Genomic DNA, 20,755 nt, shown 5'->3' on the forward strand with positions numbered 1-20,755 from the left:
CTCGTGGGACAAGGTTATGATAAGAGGAGGTGCAGTAAAGAGAACATGATATCTAAGTCAAACCTTGATAATTAAATGGTTAAACTAAGATCAGGGGTATTGAAAATGTTTAAAAATACTTCTCCCACGCTTGTCTTTGGCAGCTTATGGAAACCGTTCTGACATGGCAGGCCTGTGTGTTCAGATCTTCTTACATGCTGCTGTGTGTTCTGTAAGCTGCACACTTTCTGGGTTGGAAATTTTGGAAATAGATTAAATTACATTATATGCAACAGCACGTGCAGTGAGAGCCAAAATGCTTAGTGAAATGATTAGTGAAAATAATTATGTTGATCATCATTTGACTTTTTTTTCTTTTAAATGCCAGATATTTCATGATTTGCTTTTCCTTGTAATAATTTTTCTTGTAATTTTGAAGTTTGGACTTTTTATTGGACAAAACGTTGTAAAGTACACAGTTACACAAGTAACTTAAAAAGTAAATGTGGCTAACTAGTGTGCAATCAAAAATGCAAGAAGTTCCTATTTTTTTTATTTTTCAAACTGATTGCTAAACAGGGTCATAATCCTACAATCTTCTTTAAAGCCACAAACATGAAGCAGGAGGAATTCCTTGATTACTTTTCTAATAAACTAGTGGCAGTTGCAGCACATAAAGATACAATTCAGAGGGCTTAACGTTGACTCCCGCTCAGTCATCATCCCACTTCAGTGAAATCTCAACCCTGAACCGTCCTGTCACTCTTTCAAAATCATCCATCTGCGATTCGGACTGCATTTCTACTTGGTTTTTAAAAACTGAATTTCTGCCCAGACTTTATTAACATGCCTCCATGTGCGCTGAAAAGTCCTCTCCAGCTCCGGATCCTTCTGTTTTAAATAATTTTAGACCAGTTTCTAAACTAACATTTAAAAGATTAAATAAGATAAAATGATGTTGACTTTCTGTACAGCCCTGAGCCAAACTCACTGACCTGCACCCACTCAGCTCAGCTGTCTTCATCAACTGTCAGACTGCACTATATTGTCACCAGTGATGCGACTGTGGATCATCTCTTATTTCCCACAGGTTTGTCTCTGTTTCGCCTGCAGATGTCTGTGCCTGTTGGAGTCCTGACTTAATCACTTATGTAGGGTATTTATTGCATTATTTGGGGGCGCCTCTTATCCATCAGTTTTCATTACTACACGTATGACACACACCTGCGTGTCCCATTAAAGTGCGGATGTGGATGTGGATGGATGTACAAAAATAGCCTGCAGTTGAATAAGTATGAGTATCCCCCTCCAGCTCCAGCACTACCAGCATCTCCTTGGTGTCTTATTTAATTATGTTAAAAGAGAAGAAGAGGAAAAAAGAGTGCGGTGTTATTTTTGCTCAGGTGACTACAGTGGAGCAGTTCATCCATGCCCACATTTTACCAAAAACTAGGTCATTCCTTTCCTCTACAGAGCTAGAAAAGTTCGCTTTTATCTCCTTCAGACCTCACTGAATAAACGCACTTTATTCTGGTATCCGCAGGCGAAACATCCAAAAATTGCACCTGGTACGAAACGCTGCTGCTGGGCTTTAAACGTGCGGAAAAGCGACCACATCACACAAAACCTTACTGCCCTCCACTGGTTAGCGGCGAGTTTATGAATTGATTTTACTGTTCGCTTTCAAAGCCTTGGATGGTCAGGCTGTGTCGTGTAAAATAAGCCGTCGAATAAATGTGTCAAAACGTACAGAGTGAATATTTTTCTTTGTAATACAGAGGGGCAGGAGTAGGATAAAATGGAAATACCCAAGTGCCATACTTGTATTCAAGGACAGTACTTGGGTGATGACAGCTACAATAAAGGGACCTTTACATTGAGTGTACTTTTATTTTTGCACTCATCATAGAGGTACCTATTTTTTATATTAGCAGTATTAATTAAAACAACACACTATACATCAGGTACAGTGTGCTGTAAGCTGAACACTTGTAGGCACAACATCCACTGAGCATGCGCAGAACGGTTAGTCGCCTGTATTCGTTCCCAGACATCATCACAGGTTGAACGGAACATCCTCTTCCACACGCAGGGATCTTTATCGTTTATTTGTGCTCCTTTTTTTCCTCCCCTCCTCCTCCTCCTCCTCCTCTTCCTCCTTCTCCTCCTCCTCGCTGCCGCTGCGGTGTGAAAACAAACAAACACGGAGGGAGCAGAAGCCATAAGATGAAGAAACGTTATGTGGACGCGAACAGGCTACGGAAAATGAAAAAGCTGAAAATAACGGAGAGGCTGTCTGAAAGGTATCCAGCTCGGCGCGGGCTGCTTTTGTTGTGGTGCCCGTCTTTGTGTGAATCTCAGCCGTCGTCACCTGTCTGCCTCCCATCCCATCACTTCATCTCACGGTTTAATGTGCGAGCCGTTATGGGCCTCTCACGGGCGGCTTCAGTGCGGCTTTGCCACGGATACAGAAGCGTAGAAATGTTGTGCTACTTCTCCCGACATTTGTTTACGGAAAGACAGAAATCGGCAGCATGTGCAAGTTAACGTCGGCCTGCTTCTCCTCAGGCTGTTTAATCTGCTTTTACACTGAGTCATGTGGCCAAACCGTAAGTTCAATTCACACATCACGCTTGTCGTGGAAAATATTTACTGTATTTTCTAATAGGCTAAAGGTGGGAGGGGGGGGCTCATTTTGCACACAAAAGCATCACTTGAACGCGTCTAGACAGTCCAGACAAGAAAAGATCAGGAGAAACCACCGCTTAATTAACTGTGCTTGGTTTTACATGACACAGATTATCGATCCAGTTTCAAAAACTGTATTTCAAAAAATACAAAGATGTTTACAAGATTTAACTGGACAATTCTCTTTATTGTGTAGTAACTTGCATATTTGACAGCTATCATGAAGAAAAACAGTAAGATGAATTAAAATGCACTCTATTGTTAACACTGCAAGGCAGATTTAAATAAATTAAAAGGCTGTAATCCTCCTTTTCTTTCCCTGCTTACTCTTAAAGATTAAGTATTGCTTTTTTGTTGAGGAACATCTTGCGTGTTTTTGGCAGTTAAAGTGAGATTAATTAAAACAGTCAACATCAATGAGGCAAATATGAACTCGTAAGAAGAATTTAAGATGCTGTGGTCCTCCATTTCTGTCCCACAACACTCTTTCAGATTAAATAATGTTTTTGTTTTTTTTAAATCGTTGTGGAGTAACATGCATATTTAGCATCTGTTATAAAAACATCTTTAAGGTCAAATTTAAACACCCTCAATGTCCGTAACATTAAATAAAAAAGAGAGAGAGAAAAAAAATAGATTTGCACTATATGCGCTCGGATACTGTGGTGCTCCCTCTCTCCTCCAGATGAAATATCGCCATGGTTACCAAACAAAGAAGGGGTGATGTGATAGCAGCCTATGGATGAGCAGAACAAAGGAGGAAACCACAGCCCCGGTTTGGCTTGTGGTCGCCTAATAAAACGAATGAGAGAACAGTCATTGTTCTGTATTTTTAAGATACAGCTGCTCAATTATAGGTTTAACAACTTGTACCCGATTTCCAGTCTTGTTTCAGCATCTCTGTGCTTGATGTCTTAGCTTAAGAGCCTTTGCTGTGTTTGAACATGCCTTTTGTTTACTACAATCAGAGCCAAGAAAACACATTTGGTTCACGTTTGTCCAAACTGAACCCACTTGTCCGCTGATGTTTGATGTAAAATAAGAAGAGCTGTGGACTTTTTTCTGCTCTTTGTGTCTTTTTGCAGTGCATACACCGTCCTGAAGTTTATGATGATGTGGACGCTGGTGCTGCTGGCGGATTTCATTCTCGAATTCAGACTGGAGTATCTGTGGCCATGCTGGCTCTTCTTTGGGAGTGTATACACCACTTTTCACTGCCATGGGCTGGTGAGTACTCCTACAATGTGCTTTCATATTGGCACCAGATGATGAGTGAATTCAGTGCTTTTATTAAAAAAAACAAAAACAAATAAAACAAATGAAATTATTGTTTTCTTTGTTTGCAGGTTATTTGTGTTGTTTTTGTTTGTGCTGCCTTCACTCTGGACATCTTTTGTTTAATTTTTGTTCCTTTGCACTGGCTGTTTTTTGTGGCAAGCACCTATGTATTATTCAATTACATATGGCACACGGGTGAGTATTAGTGTTTGTTTCCCTCCGTTTTGCTGACGCACAACAAGATATGTGATTGAATTAGCAGTTTGACAGTATTCCTCACATGTGATTATTTCCCATGTTTTGGCAGAGAAAGGCATCTGTATATCGACGGTGTCCCTCTGGATTCTGCTCGTGTACACAGAGGCTTCGCTTCGACTCAAAGACCTTAAAACCTCTCATGCCAACCTGTCTCATCTTTTCGCTGCGCACTGGTATGTTGATTTCATATAAATACACCCTTTCTGCTCTGTGAAGCATTTTTGGGAATTGATCCAATATATTAATACGTTTTTATTAATCTCCTGTGTCATATTATGAAATGGCCTTGATGTTTGCAGCATTTTCATATAAAGATAGAGATCTTAGATCTGATGTGTTTATATTGCATGTCCTTACTGTGTCTTTTTCTCTTTGTGTTCTCATTCAGCATTGGATATCCTGTAGTGTATCTGGGGTTTTATGCCACCTGCTATTTCACCAACATCTTTAAGCTCCGCATACAGAAGGCAGTACAGAGTGAGAATGACTTCCACATGCACCTGCTGCAGCACTCGCTCCCTCCAGGCCTGCAGGTCTTCCCCAAGACTGGCACAGATGGCAGCAGCAGTGAGTCTAATGCACCATCTATTTATACAGACTTGCATCTACCATTTCCATAAGCAGCAGGGTGATTCTAATTTATTTTTGTTTGCCAATCAAGTAGTGTCTCCAGTGAGATCAGAGGGTTGAGTTTCCGCATGCCCTGCTGATAGAGTGTTGATACTGACCTTTTTGTTTCCGCCTGTACTTGCAGGCTCAAAATGGAAGACAAAGTCTGAGTCGACTCAGTATCAGTGTCAGAACGGTGCTGTAGTGGCCCATGACGAGGGACACACTGTGGACTGCCTCCAGATCCGCACTGAGGAGAGAGCGCCGGAGAAGGGAGCACAGGAGGTGAGGTCAGCTGAATCAAACCGGCGGCCATCATCATCCAAACCTGGTGAGTCCAGAGATTTTCCCCACTGTGGGGCAGGAGGGCCAGAATCCACTACAACCCCGGAAAATCTACCTCAAGACGAGCAAGGAAGCAAAGCCACACGGGCGGCTAAAAGCTCCTCGCCAAAAGCCCGCAGAGGCAGCACAAACACTCCTTCACCACCTGCAGGGAGGACTGAGAAGAAACAGAGATCCAGCTCCAAGACAGTCAGCCCCAACCGGGATGTGACAGACAAGAGTGCAGCAGCAGCTCAGAATTACCATGCTGAACAGATGAACAAGTACGGCACTATTACACCTGGTTCGGTACGGGTTGAAATTCGTCCTTTGAAGATGAAATCAGAGCTGAAAGATCTCTTTCCTTCCCTGTGACTTTCAGGCTGGAGCAGGAGCTGAGGAGGCTGAAGGGCGAGCTGCAGACGAGCAGGCAGAACGAGCAGGAGCTGCGAAGTCACATCTGCAACTTGACCAACAGCGAGAGGAGCCTGAGACCGGAGGTTTCCCTGCTCAGGCAGTCCAACATGCTGCTTCAGAGCAAGTGAGTCGTCCACAAGATCCGCTGCTGAAAGCTTTTCTTTGGCTCCCTCTGTGGGCTGTTTTACATATGACATCAGTCTGTAAATAAAACAGTAAGACAGGGATGAATGCAAACAGAAATACTGATAGAATTGCGGTTGTCTTTGAAAGAGAACTGTTTTTTGTTTTATTCCTCAACAGGGCTGATGGATCTCTTTTAAGCTGGTCCATAACTAAAACCACATAAAGTCATATTTCACGTTGAGGGATTGTAGCTCAGATTTCTCATCCATAAATGATTGATAACTACTTGAATCTTAATGAAATCTTTCATAGCACGAAAACTTGAAAAAAGAAAAAAATAATGGGGATATTTAATTTGTAATTTTTTATACGGTTTGGGGCCGTTATAACACAATGTGATGAGCATGAAATATGGTTTTAATCATTTTCCTTTGAGTATGTTAGTCGACACTTTAAATTATCAAGATAATTGTTTAATAATTGAAACATTAACACCCACTCTCTCACAGACATCCACTTTCTTTGGTTGTCCATTTGCAAATATCTGAATGTGGCACTGGCCCACTTATTTATAATCTTATGACTTCATTCAAAGTGAGCTTCATGCTTTTCCTTCAGGATTCTTTGTCTGACTAAAACCAAGCAGAGGGACAAACAGAGCAGTGCAATGCTGGAGAAGAAAACCAGAGCGGAGACGGAGGCCAGACTCTCAGCTGAGAAACAGCTGGCCGAGCTTCAGGCTCAGAAACTGGAGGAAGCAGCCAGCACAGCACGGAGTCTAACAAACAGGTAAGTCACACCGAACAAACGAACAAGCTGAAGTGACACTGTGGAAACAGCTTGCTAGCTTGGCTTTGTCCAAATCTACAATTTCCCATTTCCAATAAAGTTGGGATACGGTGTGAAACGTAAATAAACCATTTCTGCAAAATAAAAGAAATCAAAGTAGGACTCAACCGGTCAAGGCAGATGGCCGCCCATCTTGAGCCGGGGTTTGCTCTGAGGTTTCTGCCTTCTAAAAGGCAGTTTTTCCTCGCCACTGTTGCCAAGTGCTTGCTCGAGGGGGATTGTTGGGCTCTCTGTATTACAGTTTAATTAAAGAGTTTGGTGTAGACCTTCTCTAACTGGAAAGTGTCATGAGATAACTTTTGTTGTGAATTGGCGCTATATAAATAAACTGAATTGATGTATCATTTTGACATTGCAATGCCATGTGCAATAGTCACATCAGAGACACATAATGTTGTCATGACAAACTTAAGACTTAAACACATCATGCTATTGCGTTTTCGCTGCTGCGTTCAAAAGCAAAACTCCCAAGATTCTCAAGTCTGTTTGTCTTCCACCATGTAGATTAAGCATACCTGTTAACATTGTTAGAAGTCACGCGTAAATAACACAAGTGCGACACAGTCCCTTTGTAAAGTTTATTAAGAAGTGTCTTGTTTTTCCCAAATACCACGCCAGAGTCACACACGTGAAGAGGGGAGGCCAGCTGTGGTAGAATTAAGAGGAGGAATTTGTTAGTTAGAAAGATGAAAAAAAATAGTGAAAGTTATGATAAACTGTGTATGTCTACGTGAATATTACTGCATGTATCTGGTATCCTGTTGCAATATATATATGACAGAAAAAAGACAACACAGTGTCAAGTTTTTCCAGTTTCATGCCAGACTTTTCCAGTCTTTTGTTTCCCCTGTCCCAACGTGTTTGAGACATATCGCCGGAGTCAAACTCAGAAAAGCTCATATTTACAAAGGAAGTGAATAAGTGTGTTCTCCAAAACATTGAGCCATTCCTTTAATACACAGGTGGCTTTCTTACAGAATATTAATATATTTTCTTGCGTTTTATGTAACCAAACTCATTATATGTGTGGAATATAATATAATTTATAATATAAATACGAAGCTGATGTAAAAAAAATGCAAATGTCATGTTTCTTTCTGTGTAAACTGGTCTTCATTTCCAATGAATCCCCTCTCTCACAGCTTCAAACTGTCATTTTCTCCATCTCCTACACCAGGCAGGAACACTGTGAAACCCAAATGTTAAGGAAAAGAGTTAAAGAGCTAGAGACAGAGTACAAACAACTACAGCTGGACTATCAAGTGAAAGAGAGTCGTGTGGTAGATCTAGAGAGTGATGTTGAGGTATCTTTTTACACTATTTGGAATGAACTTGTGAGTTTAAGTGTCTTGTGAGTCTCAAGTGTCGCAGTATTTGGTTGTCCCCAGTTTGGTCGTGTAGTCTTTTTGCTCTTTGAATCGTTTCTTTTATGTCTTTAATTCTGTGTGTATGGAAAAATGTGTAAGAACCCTGAATGGTTTTCATTTGGGACATTTGGTATTTTTTTAAATTTTTTATTTTTGGCCTGCAGTCAATGTAATGAAGTATGTCATCATATCAGTATGCGGTAATATTGTTGTTTTTGTTGTTTTGACATCAGGTGTGTACATTGTTGTACTGTGTGGTATTTGGTTTTTATTTTAGTGACATAATTTCCATGAAGCATGCTGAATCAGATGCCAGGTCTTTCATAAAAACATTGCACTGCTTTAACAAAAGAGCACAGGTCACCTCCCTCAAAATGTGAGAAACCATTAAGAGTCAATGTTAACACAGAAAGAATCATCCCTCAAAGCATCTCTGTGATAATGTGCAGCTTTTATGTTTTTTGAATGGCTGGCCAGTTCATCATCAGTGTGTGGTAATTGTTTTCTCTGTGGTGCTTTGGTTCCCTAAGTGAAACTTCTTGACGATTAAATTTTGCGGACCGATAAATTTAAATTAAAAAAAAAGGCAGAGATACTCAGGAAACCAAAGCACCGACTTAATCAGGCGGTCGTCGCATGAGGTTGACTGACGTTTCCACGTTTTCCGAGTGTTCTTACTGTTTGTTGTGATCTTTGGACCCAGGCTTTGGGGAAGTACCGCTGTGTGGAGAAAGAGACAGACATGCTGCTGTCCACTCTGTCAGCCATGCAGGAGAAAGCTCAACATCTGGAGTACAACCTGAGCGCCGAGACTCGCATCAAACTGGACCTGTTCTCTGCTCTGGGAGACGCCCGCAGACAGCTGGAAATCGCTCAAGGTTCGCACTGTTTCTCTTTGTGTGACTTGCTGCTTTCACTAAAAAGCTTACAGTGTTTGTTTGTTTGTTTGTTCCAGTGTCTGCTAACAGGATATTTCAAAAACTGGCTTTAGATTGAATGCTACATTGCTGAAAAGTAGACCAATGACCGATGAACAAGTGATGGTGGAAGTCTGCGTCCAGTATCACCGCCATTTGGCCCTAAACCAGATTCCTTGGTTTATGTTTAAGTTAGGCTGCACAGATTTTTGTATAAACAGATTTTCCTAAGCAGTTTTTTGACCATTCTTACTAAACATTTAGTCCAGGCATCACCAGACATGATACATAATGTCTTTTGATGGCACATTTATACATTTTTACAATGGTCCATATAATCGTTCTCTTTTTTGGTTGCCAAACTGTGGTGCGTATCATTTGTCATATGGACACTGATACTGATGCTGATACTGCAAAATTGTATGGCAGTATTCCTGTAGCTGGTACCATACAAACGCAACAAACTTATCTCAGAACTTATCGGTCTGGCCTGAAATTTTGCACATTTTATCTTTGGACCAAAAGCTTTCTAAATTAACAATTTGGTGTTATGTAGCATTGGTATGTGATGTGTGTTTTGTGATCATCAGCTTTTATCTGTTATTCCACTTTGGTCACTAAGAGGATGTGAACTAGGAGACATTTGCTTCATTGATTTTGCACAAGAGTAGTTTTCAATAGATGGGGAAACTTGAAGAAAGAATGACTCCTAAGAATTCACTATGTTCATGAAAACAGTATCCACCCATCATCTGTAACCATCGTCTGTCTGACAGATAAAGTGATGAAGCAGGACCGGGAGATAAGGGAGATGAAACAGAAGATTGCGGAGGTGATGGCTGTCAGTCCCGGCGTATCCTACACGGCCCCTCGGCCTCCGGTGCCGCAGTATCTCACCAAGTTACTCAACTCTGAGCGCTACATGCTGAATCCACGAGCGCTGATGTACCAGTGTCTGAAGAAATAAAGGATGTCTCTGCCTTTTTCAGCTCCTCAGACCTCTTTGGCAGACCCCATTAGCCAAAAACGCTTTGGCTAATGGATTTTACTACAGAGCTAAACGACACCACGAGGTCATCTTCCAGCAGTGGGTGCAACCGGAACGACCCTCCACGAGTCGAATGCCTTTTGTCGCGCAGATGGTGCTAACGTGACAATATTTTATATATTTCTCAATTCATCACACATGAAGGTCTGACTCCAAAATAAGATACCTGATATGCAGAGCTGCTGTAGGCACAATTTTTATGATGAGATAAAGTCATCCTAACAACATAAACCATCTTCACGGGATGCAGCAGAGAAAAGCACAACATTTCTTCAGATTCAGTGGAAGAGTGGTTTTATCTCTTCACTGGAGACATGAGTGTCTCCTAAACTACTGTCTATGCTTTGTTCAAAGAAAGAGGCCCCAAAAAAATTAGCTCAGATTAGAAACATGAATGTTTATTCATGTCACGGTTCAACATTTACAGGTAGATCAATATTGCTACCCCATGGACAAGCCACAAACAAGTTATCTAGTGTAACTTTAAAAGACCTGATGGGTCTGTACAATCTCTTTCCCGGCATCAAAGTAGGTTTTTATGTTCTAATAATTTATTAGAACAAAACAAGCCAACAGTCCTATAAACAGCAGACATTTAGACTCGTGTCCCGGTAAGCCATGACAGTGTGACACTGAGCCAGCATGCACAGTGCCCGTACAGGGCCCTGAAACTGAAGCAGCTAAATGGAATCCAGCCAGTGTTTGTTTTATTATGCTTTTCCTATTGGGACGTTTCATCTGCGGAAAAGACCGTTTTGCATTGTCGGATGTAAGATTTCATGCTGCGACAGATTTTAGCAAAACGTGTTCATTTAGATGTGAAAACTGTGAACCATATCTCAATACATGCCTCAACATAATTATAGAGATATGACAAATTATAATAAAAATATTGCATTACCTCTGAGCCCTAGCGTCAGCAGCTATGTTTATGGGCTTCCTTTGAATTGTAAAAATAAAATATGTTTATTTGACTAGATACAAATGTTAAGTTCAAACAATATTCTGTATACCTACAAAAAATAAATATAATTATTATCCGACAATATCAGCATAACCTAAATTTTTAAGGCAAGTCTGCAACAAGATTCCATGTCTGGGCCTGTAAATAGTGGATAATTTGAATTGTGCTGAAATTCAGATGAAAGTCTTTCGTTCATCAAATTAATACTTTTTAAAACCTAAAACAGACTTTTTTGGAATGAGACCGTCCAAGAAATTTCATTTTAACAGGTGTCGCTTTTATGAATCTTCCTGGCTGCAATCTGAGAACAATTTGCAGTGGTGTTTAATCGTCAGAGTGACCTGATGAAGTCGAGAAGATGCAGTTAAAGGAGCTGCGATTATCTCTTTCTGTTTTGACTGACAACTAACAAAGACACTTGGATGTTTGGCAGCTCTCGGCTCCATAACGATAAACTCCTGTAAAATGGAGAAGGTGTGAAAAAGCAAACTGAATGGTCTGGTTGACCAGAATTACACTTTGTCTAAATTTTAAAGTGGAGTTGTGAATAACATGGAGTGGTATTGACCAAACATGGTAAATGAATTTAATTACTGTGCCTATATACATTACTTTCAAACTGGGAAGTAAAACACAGATTTAATGTGAAAGAGTAATGTGTTTGCATTGAAGTGCTATGTACTGTTTTTGTTTTGTTTTTTTAAATCATGATGTACAGAATTGAAAATACCCCTGCAGCTGAATTACACTCATGAACTGGATGTCGCCATTTTGGTAGCTTTTTATTTAGAGTGTGTTTCTAGGGTGTTTTATATCAAAAATATTTTTTAGTCTTGCTGTACTTTTATTATACTGCTGTAATTTTGTACGGCGATGTGTTTGTCAGCATGAAATGTGTTTTATTCAATTCTTATTTTGAGCACACATTGTGACACTGAGTATGTACATGTATATACTTGTACAAGGGCTACAGTTTCTCAAAAATTTTGAAGAAATAATTCATTCAAACAGTGATGCTCTGAAGGTAGAGATCATGCTCCTGATACACCAGGATTGTTTTGTTTTGTTTTGGTTTTTTGGATAAATAATTCAGACTATTGAATTTTGTGTCCTTTGTGTTTGTTTGTGTGTACATTATTTTACATAAAACAAAGCCTCTTTTTCTAATCTTGAAGAGGCATTCATATGCAATTTCCTGCACTGGAACAGCATTGCTTCCCAACCTTCATGACTCATGACCCCTAATATAGATAAGACTCTGAAGTCTCATCTATATTATTATATCTACATAATATATATTTCCTTGATTGTCAGACTTGACATTTCAGTATAAAGCTTTTATTGAGTGGTTTCAGAATGGAAATCATCTTGTACAGCAGTCACGAACTTCTGATAAACATAAGACAACACCAAACACCTGAAGTGCTGATAGTGTAAATTTTTATTTCAGGAAGTGAAAAAAGAGGGCAAATGCGTTGCAGAAACAGAGCACAGTGTCCAGCATACAGTGTACAAGATGGTTACAAGCATGCCAGGCAGTCCCACTCTTGTATCTCACAGTATCTACACACCCTGTCAGAAGGTAGTCACAGCATAGAGTAGACAAAGACTGGATCACAGACTAAATTTTTCATTATGCCATTTTCAAATCATCCAAGTTCCTTCTGTTAGCGTGAAGGAGCAAGAGGCCACAGGCTATTTCAAACAGGACATAAAAGTGTACAGCAGTGCAAACTAGCAGAGAAATCCCCAAACAGTTAACATGTAAGGGTGGTCTGAGCCAATAACTGAATATCTACGTGGGAGGGCAAGCTTTCGCTCTGGTGTGCACACAGACTACCTCAGCCAAGAGGAAATGATCCAGAGCCACAAAATCTAAACATCAACAGGCCTACAGTGACAAAGCATTCTCTGCATGATGAATAACTCGAATCCATCGCTATCACTGTGAGAACGAGAACCGAACTCCAGAAGCAAACCCGTTGCATGAAGCTGTTTCCATTTAGACACAGAAAAGCATACGTGCATTAGCCGAACCTGATGAAGGATATCCATCAGATCATGTGCTTCATTGCAAAAGCATCTTCACATGAGTCTAACCAACCCCTCCTGCATAAAACCTAAAAACAACTTTATTATCGACCCAGTCCTAAATGATAAGTGCTGCAAGGTGTTACCTGTAAAACAAAGGCTACAGTAGTAAATGGACCACACTCAAGTGACAACACCCCCTTTTCCTGGAAAATAACAGCCTGCTTTAAAGAAAGAGAGCAACTAAGAGCATACATTCAAACAACCACCGACCTTAGTGCTGGAAGTGAATTATAGTACACACACACACTCAAGAAAAGATACACAAATAAATAGTTTGATTTTTAATATTTCAGCTGCAGCTCTTTAAACTGTGATGCAGCTGCATGTTTCATGACTACACTGTAAAATTACAGAATTTTGAAGTAAAAGTGACATTGCATCTGTTGCATTACTTGCTTGATGTGTTTGAGAGTCTTCGAAAAACTGATACAAGGTAGGAAAGGTGCCTCACTCACCGCTTTCAAGAGAAAGTTTAAAGGATCAGACAACCAGAGTTAACCTGACAACACCATAACACATATGCTTCAGTATGCCGGGACAAAGATTTTTTTTCATACAGACAACTATTCAACAGTTTTAAGTAAAAATGTTTAAAATACAGTTTTAATACTGACTTAAGGAAAATACTGCTGTTATCCAGTTTTATGTGGCTTACTTCTACCATTCAGAACTGAAGGAAAGAAATAAGTCAAAAAGTGAAAACATTTGTATTTTCTTTTAAGTTGCGACTAGGATTTCCTCTTTTAAAAGAGAAGCAAATGGCTGTATTGGGTGGGAGGAAATAAAAAAAAAAAAAAAAAAAAGACAGAAAGAGACAACCACTTAGTGGCAGCTTTTTCCCACCAGATGATACAAGAACAGACTGCAGGATCTGCAACCAGACCAAGGCTTCCTCCTCTGTCCCCGCAAAGCTTTCCTGCAACTCAGACATGGAGCAAAAAGCTAGTCCTGTCGTAGAGGACGAGGAGGGCTGAAAGAAGGCCTAGTGAGTCCTCCGCTATGAGGAGACAGTCACCGGATTGAGAGAACCATTCCGGCTGTAGAACTTTGAGAAGGCCTCTTCAAGAACAGATGCCAGTCGTGGCTGATCGCCCTGACATGGAGAGACGAGGAGGTTAATATCTCAGGGGCTGTTTTACCCTCACGCTCAGTTTTCAGGTCAGCCAGGTCATGATGATGAACTTCCACTTACCTCACTGATGAATCCCAGCTGAACAAGCTCCACAGCCAGCTCCTGCACACTCTCATCTGAACAAAAATACAAACGCAGTCAGAATACCTGCAATTGCATCATACCAATATTACCAACTGCTAAACAATGTGCCTTTAAAGTATACACCTTCGCATTATGTGAGATCTGTTCTGTTCAGTTAGCATACAACAAACCAGCACCCACACAATTGCAGTCCATACGCAAAATCTTACAAGCGGCAGAGGTAGACTCTAAATTGTTGCTGAAATGCGTGCACATATCAAGCTCTTTATCAGCTACTTAAGGTTCTTCAAGAAATAAAGATACTCACTTGGTAACAAATCACAGCTTAGGTGTCTGTTCAATTTATCCTCAAGTTTCAACAGCAGAGTCAGCTGAAAGGAGGATAAAAATAAGTCATCTCAAAAAGTCAAGCAATGCATGAAGCAATTTCACATTTGACATGACAATACTTTGAGGCACACACGTGACTTACATGATGCTTGGTGCCCTCATCAACAGGCTCAATGTTACACTGCATCTGAAGGACCTTTGAAGTAGCAGAAAACAATGTACTTTTGATATTTTAAATATTCTTAATTGCTTTGTATATTCTAGAACTGTTTGTCTGGAACAATTAATAATATATTTATATAAAGAAATAACAGGTCTTGTAATAGTTGTGATGTGTCAGTTCTTACCTTTCTGGTCTCAAGCTCTGCAGGTTCAGGAGTTGGGGTTTTCACAGAGGGGGGCACTATGGGCGACTTGACCGCCTCCTGCTGAGGCTGTTGTGGACATGGAATCCCAAATGCAGTCAGAGGGTAGATCCCATTCCTGGAACATCAGGAGGTAAAGGAAACACCTTCAGGAGAACTGGAAATGATTCTGTGCTGTGCACTTGTGCCCTGAATACTGCAGGATATTCAACAAATAGTTTTGCTGTCCTACTTCACGTTTTGCAGACTTATCACATATTCCACTGCAGTACAAAAATTTCCTACTTTTGGCCTCAATCAGATGGTGATGCAATTCTCATGTTACTTTTCCCATCTGATTTTGCCAACAGGCCAGGCATTCAGGACAGAATCTTCAAATCACGGACCCATTGACAGCAAATTTGCTTTTAAGCATGCAACTAGCTGTAGTATAATTGTTTTCTTACCTTACATCTTCTAGGAACTTGTCCAACTCAAGTGCAGGAAACTGAGAGAGCCTGGAGAAAAGCAGGAAAATTATTGTATCATTCTACTGTAATGCAACCTTCAGGACCAGAAAAAATAACATTAACACTAGTTCATAATAATATACCATAATAATATACAATAATAATAAACCAAAAATTGAGACAAAATCTTATTACATTTTGTTATATGAAATATTTACAGAAAACCACAGTAATGCTACTTGATTTCCTTTCTTTCCAAGACCTTTGTTTTATTATCTCCATACATCAATTTTTTGTGATACTCAGACTTACTTCATCTGAACTCCGTCCTTGGCCTCAACGATCACCAAGTTAGGGTCCATGTTCTTTGTCATTTCTTCTAAAGCATTTTCTGGAATCATATCTGTGTAAAGGGAGAAGACAGCAGTCAGATGAGAGCATTCAGGTGTGATAGTGATTTTTCAGTTTTATTTTTGTGAAGGTGGGTTTGGGGCTTCATGTCAGTCATTATTCTTTGACATACAAAATATGGCCAATATGAACCCTCAGGAGAAAACACATCATATTATGTGAACTGATGAAGTTCCAGTCTTTGGTGTGTTGTAAACATTTGTCTGTATGTTGGACACTGAGCCACTGCTGAACATTGACTCAAAAAGGTGCAGACCGTGCAATGGTGGGCCAGTAACTGTGTCTTTAAATTGAAAATGCTAACTGCCATTATTGATACTGTGTGTGTGCTGTCACTCACGCTGGTGGCTGACGATGCAGTGGGCAGCCAGCAGCTTGAGTAAGGGCACCTCAAACAAGGCCTGGTGAAACAACAGCTCCTTAGCTGTGGGTCGCTTACTGGGGTCCACCTCCAAACACTTCTGGATAAATTCCTGAAGAAGAGGAAAAGGAAAAAACTTTATGAATTTCTCTACAAAACAGCCATACAGCCTTTAAATGCGTCCTTCTCCCTCACTCACGCGTTGCAATGGGTCCTCCAGGGACTGAATGGCACTGTTTATGGCTTCTTGGGACACATAAGACGAATCTCCATTACTCTGGATTTCCAACACGGCCATCTGGGGAAGTGATTGGACAAAGAGGGATGTTAACTACAGGAAACACAAAACCTAAGTCAACAGCAGCCCCTCTTCTGTTAAAATAATGCATTTTGAAGATCCTGGTCATCACGCAGACCAGATGTTTGTTTCTTTTTAACACAAAAAGTCGATATGATTAAAAACTGTTCTTCCACATTTATTTTATTACCACAAAACATAGAAATATCTGACTAATTTAACTAACAAAATATGTGATGAAAGCAAATTAATACAAACTTAAACAACACAAAGCATGTCTAAAGCCGAGGTGACGATTCAACTAACGATGCAATCAAATCAAGCACACGTTTAATAAACAAAAGAATGAGTGATTATGCTGGTCAGTATGCAACCAACAGCTCAGAGCAGCACAAAGTCTCTTCTCACCTCTAAGGCGCACATTCCAAAGGAATAAATATCCACAGCTGTGGTAACACTGGCAACAGCTGAAAGCAGAAAGAAGATGATCAGTATCACAGACACAATACAGCATACAGTGATGGTATCTGGACAAATGACAGGATCATACCTCCATATTCAGGAGCAAAGAAGTGAAGGCTCTTTTGCTCTTCCCGACAGGTTTTCACATGGTTATTGATGGTGTCTGGAGCAACTGGAGGAGCGGGGAAAAAGCCTTAATGATAACAACACTAACACAAGACGTAATACTAATAATAACAACGGGAGTATCTGCACTATCGAAAACAAAATTTAAACCAAAGAGGGACATTACACTGACTGGCTTTCACTTATTCCCAGAAAGATCTTTCTCACTTTAAATGATCTATACCTGAGCCAATCTTGATGAGGCCATTATGCTGGATGAAGATTGTGTCGCAGGTCAGGTTGCCATGGATGATGGGAGGTTCACAGGAGTGCAGGTAGCTGGAGACGTGAACAAGAATAAAATCAAAAAAATATTGCTACCACTTTCTTGTTAGCAGCATTGGTGAATATAAAATTCAACTAGATGCTGCAGTCTGTCATTCAATGTGTTCATATACTTGGCCAATAAAGCTCATTCTGAAGCTGTAGCCATGACAGTAGACAAAGCTTCAAATATGGATGCTGAAGCTAGAAATTCAGAAGATCTCTACAATCACATGCTCTCTGCCTGTATGTTCTTTGTTTTAGTATTTTGCTGTGTTCAGGACATTTCTGTGTGCTAACAACTCTGGAGAAAGATAGCTGATTGTTAAGTCTAATAACCAGGAAGTCAAAATAGCTGCCAACACAAAACATAAGCGTAAGAGTCAACAATCAATGACCCTTCTTGAGAACTGCTTATCGGTGTGTTTACAAATAGTAACTGACAAACCCAGCACAACATGCCTTTAACACTCAACAGATTGCAGAAATTAACCTTTTGTTACGCTCACCTGAGTGCAGACAGGATTTGTGTGCACCAACGCTTCCAGGCCTGTCAGATACAAAACAGGTTACCAAAAATCAAAGTTCATGTAAAATATGTTTACTGGTCATTGTCATTTCTAAGTAGCTACATTTCAAAATCCAATGATTAGCTGCAGCAGAACCTTCACACCTTTTCATTCATGGTCTTGTGGTTTTTCTTTGTCTTTTTCAAAAACTGTTTGAGACTTCCTGAGGACATGTACTCAGTGATGAAAATGACCTGCAGATGAGAGAGAAGAAATGTATACAGAGGAGTATAAAAGTCATTACACAGAACAATTTTTATTTTATCTGACAAAAGGGAGATATTTTTTAGATGATTTCGTACCCTCGCTCTGTTCTCTTTGACGTCTGCCCAGTACTTGTGGAATTTCACAATATTTAAATGCTCCAGCTGGATCAAATTGTCAAAAACTGCTTTGACTTTTTCCTATGGAAAAAACAGAAGAGATTAGTCATCACAGAATCCAAAATGTCACATAGTTTAAACAATAGCATATATTTATTCATAAAATTACATTACATTTGACATATTTGTCCATGTTGTCAAATTAATGGTCAATTTACTATTTTACTCCAAAACAATTCACACAATTCAAACACTGGCCTGGCTTTCTCATGGCCAGCAGGTTCAAATAGTGGTTGGACAGACCGGTTCATAAGTGTAAGGTCAACTGCAGATTCCACAGCTGTAAATGTGAAACGTGTGTGCATTAAAAGCAAATCTGGTTCCTATTCGTTACATCATAGAGACTCAACAGCCATTCAATTTCTAACAAAATATAAAGTCAAAGTTCCATTAGCCTGAGATCACCTGCGTTTCTTGCAATCATATGCATATTTAAAATGAAAAGTTGCCTGTTGCAGTCTTGAACTAACTGACCCCAAAGCAGCTCAAACTACAATAGCTGCAGGCAACAAGCCTTGCTCAATGGACATTAGCTATCTAACACATGAACAGTGCCTCTCAATTTTACAAGTATAATTTGCAGAGGTGAGCAATAGACTTAATCATCAATTGAGATAAGACTGAGAAAATGGAAACAACTTGAGGTGGATGCAAAACCAGAAAGTCAAATGTCGAAAGGTACACAAGAGCTTTAAATACCACTTCTTGTGGTCTTAGTCCCTCCCCTACAAACCTCTGAAAAAATGTTTCTGCAACAGGGACAGTGTGTACTTCTCTATACTGCTGGCAGCAACAAGTCTGACCACTTGCCTAAGGAGCTTAAAGCAAAAGGCGAACAAGAAAACCAACAGGCGCCTACATTGTTTGTGAGATCACAGTTAAGCAACTAACCTAACACAAAAATATACACTCATTAAAAACTTGTCAGGTCTTTGTATTCCTTGCAAATATAAAAGCTGTCCTTTTAACAACATAATCATGACAATAACATTATTATAAATGTTTTATTATTGTTGCTTGCACAGTTGCTTTAGACACAACTTACTACATTGGCTTTGCAATGCACCCACCTCCTGCAGTTTGAAATTCTTCCTTTCTGAGAACATGACCTCATTCCACACCACCTCCACTCCTTCCTCAGTGTCCATGGCCAAGTAAGCATTATCGATCCCAGGGACGTTGCGCTGATTCACCTACAGGCAAAAACAAAAACATACATAAGACACTATCAATACTATAGCAAAGGTAAACTTGACTCCTCCTCACACATATCCTGTACCTCTTCTCTGCGTTTCTGCCAGCGTCCACACGGGCTTTCCTCCAAAATCTCTGACTCATCCTCACTCTCCTCTTCCTCATCCTCTGTAGCAGCAGTAGCTGGAGGCTGGGTCACCATGGACACAGGGGGGGAGACAGATGACACTCCTTGACCTGTGGATGCTGCTGCCACGGAGTCTGACTTCCCTTCCTGGGCAGTGTCAGGGGCCTGTTTGTTCTCTCCCTCAGACATCTTCTTAGTTGTCAGGCCCAACAGCCTGCTGAGACACACAGAAATGCCCAAATACTATCTCAGCATCATAGTCCATAATAGTCTCTTATAACCTGTTCACGGAAGGAAGACACAAAACTAGGCAATTACATCTCATTTCAAGACTAGCTTGATAACAACGGTAAGTTTTATAATCGGTAGATGGAGCTTGCCAACATAGTTGGAGCAGAGTAATAAGCGCTGAGACTTTGCAAAAGAACTTAGTCCATACGACACTCTACAGGGAAGGCCATCACAACCGCAGCGCAAATATGAGTAGAAGTAGCATACATGGATAGACATACGTGTTGAACACAGGAAATTTGACGATTCCAGCTCCAGTTTCACAGACTCCAACCGCCGCAGACCAATCCCAGTTTATTCAGTCACCTTTGTTAGCTATAAATCTTCTTGGTATCCCAGCTGAGTTGCAGCTAACTTAGCTTTGTGACGCTGCTAGCTCCTTGGCTTGGCTACGTTAACAACCTCACAGGAAACAGCAGCGGAGACTGTCGGCGAGTATGCAACGACACTCACAGCCGTGGCTGTATTCACATTAACGTTAAATGTTTACGAATGTTTTACTTGCTGGCCAACTAACTAGCGTTAACTGGTTTGCTGCTAGCTAGCGACTGTTTAGCAGCCCACCGCCCCTTGCTGCTTCTCAAGACTCCAGTTCAGCTAATGTATGCTCTAAAAAATTAGCCACAGCTAATGTGAGTAAACTACACAATACTGCACCAGTCCTAGACGCGTTTACCGATTAATAACATCACAACTGATCACAAAAACTCATCAGAAGAAGCAGAGAGAGGTTAGTAATATCAGTAACTTTATATCCTCGAACACAACGGCTGACTGACTTGAGAGCTAGGGTAACATTTAGCCAGATATGATGGCGACAACTTCCAGATGCACACAGTACTGCGCTACGAGCTCGGAACGTCACAGTCGATGACGGTTGCCAGATATAGGTTGCCCAATCCCCCATTTGCAGCGTTGAAATCGCTGAACTTTATTCTCAGTAATGCAACTG

General features: G+C 40.4%; 2 protein-coding genes across 6 annotated transcripts; one reads left to right on the forward strand and one right to left on the reverse strand.

Moving 5' to 3' along the window:
- Nucleotides 1-1,735: 1,735 nt before the first annotated feature.
- si:dkey-12h9.6 (macoilin) lies at nucleotides 1,736-11,009 on the forward strand. 2 transcript variants are annotated; one of them, XM_046373050.1, is made up of 11 exons: nucleotides 1,736-2,282; nucleotides 3,753-3,894; nucleotides 4,014-4,140; nucleotides 4,253-4,376; nucleotides 4,592-4,770; nucleotides 4,958-5,420; nucleotides 5,519-5,677; nucleotides 6,298-6,468; nucleotides 7,706-7,832; nucleotides 8,599-8,773; nucleotides 9,589-11,009. In XM_046373050.1, exons 1-11 carry the CDS (start codon nucleotides 2,206-2,208, stop codon nucleotides 9,777-9,779), a joined length of 1,935 nt encoding a protein of 644 aa, XP_046229006.1. In that variant the 5' UTR covers nucleotides 1,736-2,205; the 3' UTR covers nucleotides 9,780-11,009. The 2 variants fall into 2 exon arrangements, with proteins under 2 accessions (XP_046229006.1, XP_046229007.1); XM_046373051.1 differs by having other exon boundaries at nucleotides 1,738-2,588.
- Nucleotides 11,010-12,247: 1,238 nt separating this feature from the next.
- On the reverse strand, nucleotides 12,248-20,674 carry nrbp1 (nuclear receptor binding protein 1). Of its 4 annotated transcripts, none has more exons than XM_046373052.1 (18): nucleotides 20,011-20,674; nucleotides 19,471-19,726; nucleotides 19,262-19,384; nucleotides 18,111-18,212; nucleotides 17,913-18,002; nucleotides 17,749-17,789; nucleotides 17,160-17,254; nucleotides 16,899-16,982; nucleotides 16,757-16,815; nucleotides 16,250-16,348; nucleotides 16,030-16,162; nucleotides 15,591-15,681; nucleotides 15,276-15,326; nucleotides 14,812-14,947; nucleotides 14,607-14,660; nucleotides 14,442-14,505; nucleotides 14,111-14,166; nucleotides 12,248-14,011 (listed from the first exon to the last, which is right to left on the reverse strand). In XM_046373052.1, coding segments are annotated over exons 1-18 (1,632 nt in total). In that variant the 5' UTR covers nucleotides 20,013-20,674; the 3' UTR covers nucleotides 12,248-13,915. The 4 variants fall into 4 exon arrangements, with proteins under 4 accessions (XP_046229008.1, XP_046229009.1, XP_046229011.1 ...); XM_046373053.1 differs by having other exon boundaries at nucleotides 20,025-20,673; XM_046373055.1 differs by having other exon boundaries at nucleotides 19,471-19,729; nucleotides 20,025-20,673.
- Between the last annotated feature and the right edge of the window lie 81 nt (nucleotides 20,675-20,755).

The sequence above is a fragment of the Scatophagus argus genome, chromosome 19, assembly GCF_020382885.2.
Source record: "Scatophagus argus isolate fScaArg1 chromosome 19, fScaArg1.pri, whole genome shotgun sequence".
Taxonomy (NCBI): Eukaryota; Metazoa; Chordata; class Actinopteri; family Scatophagidae; genus Scatophagus; species Scatophagus argus.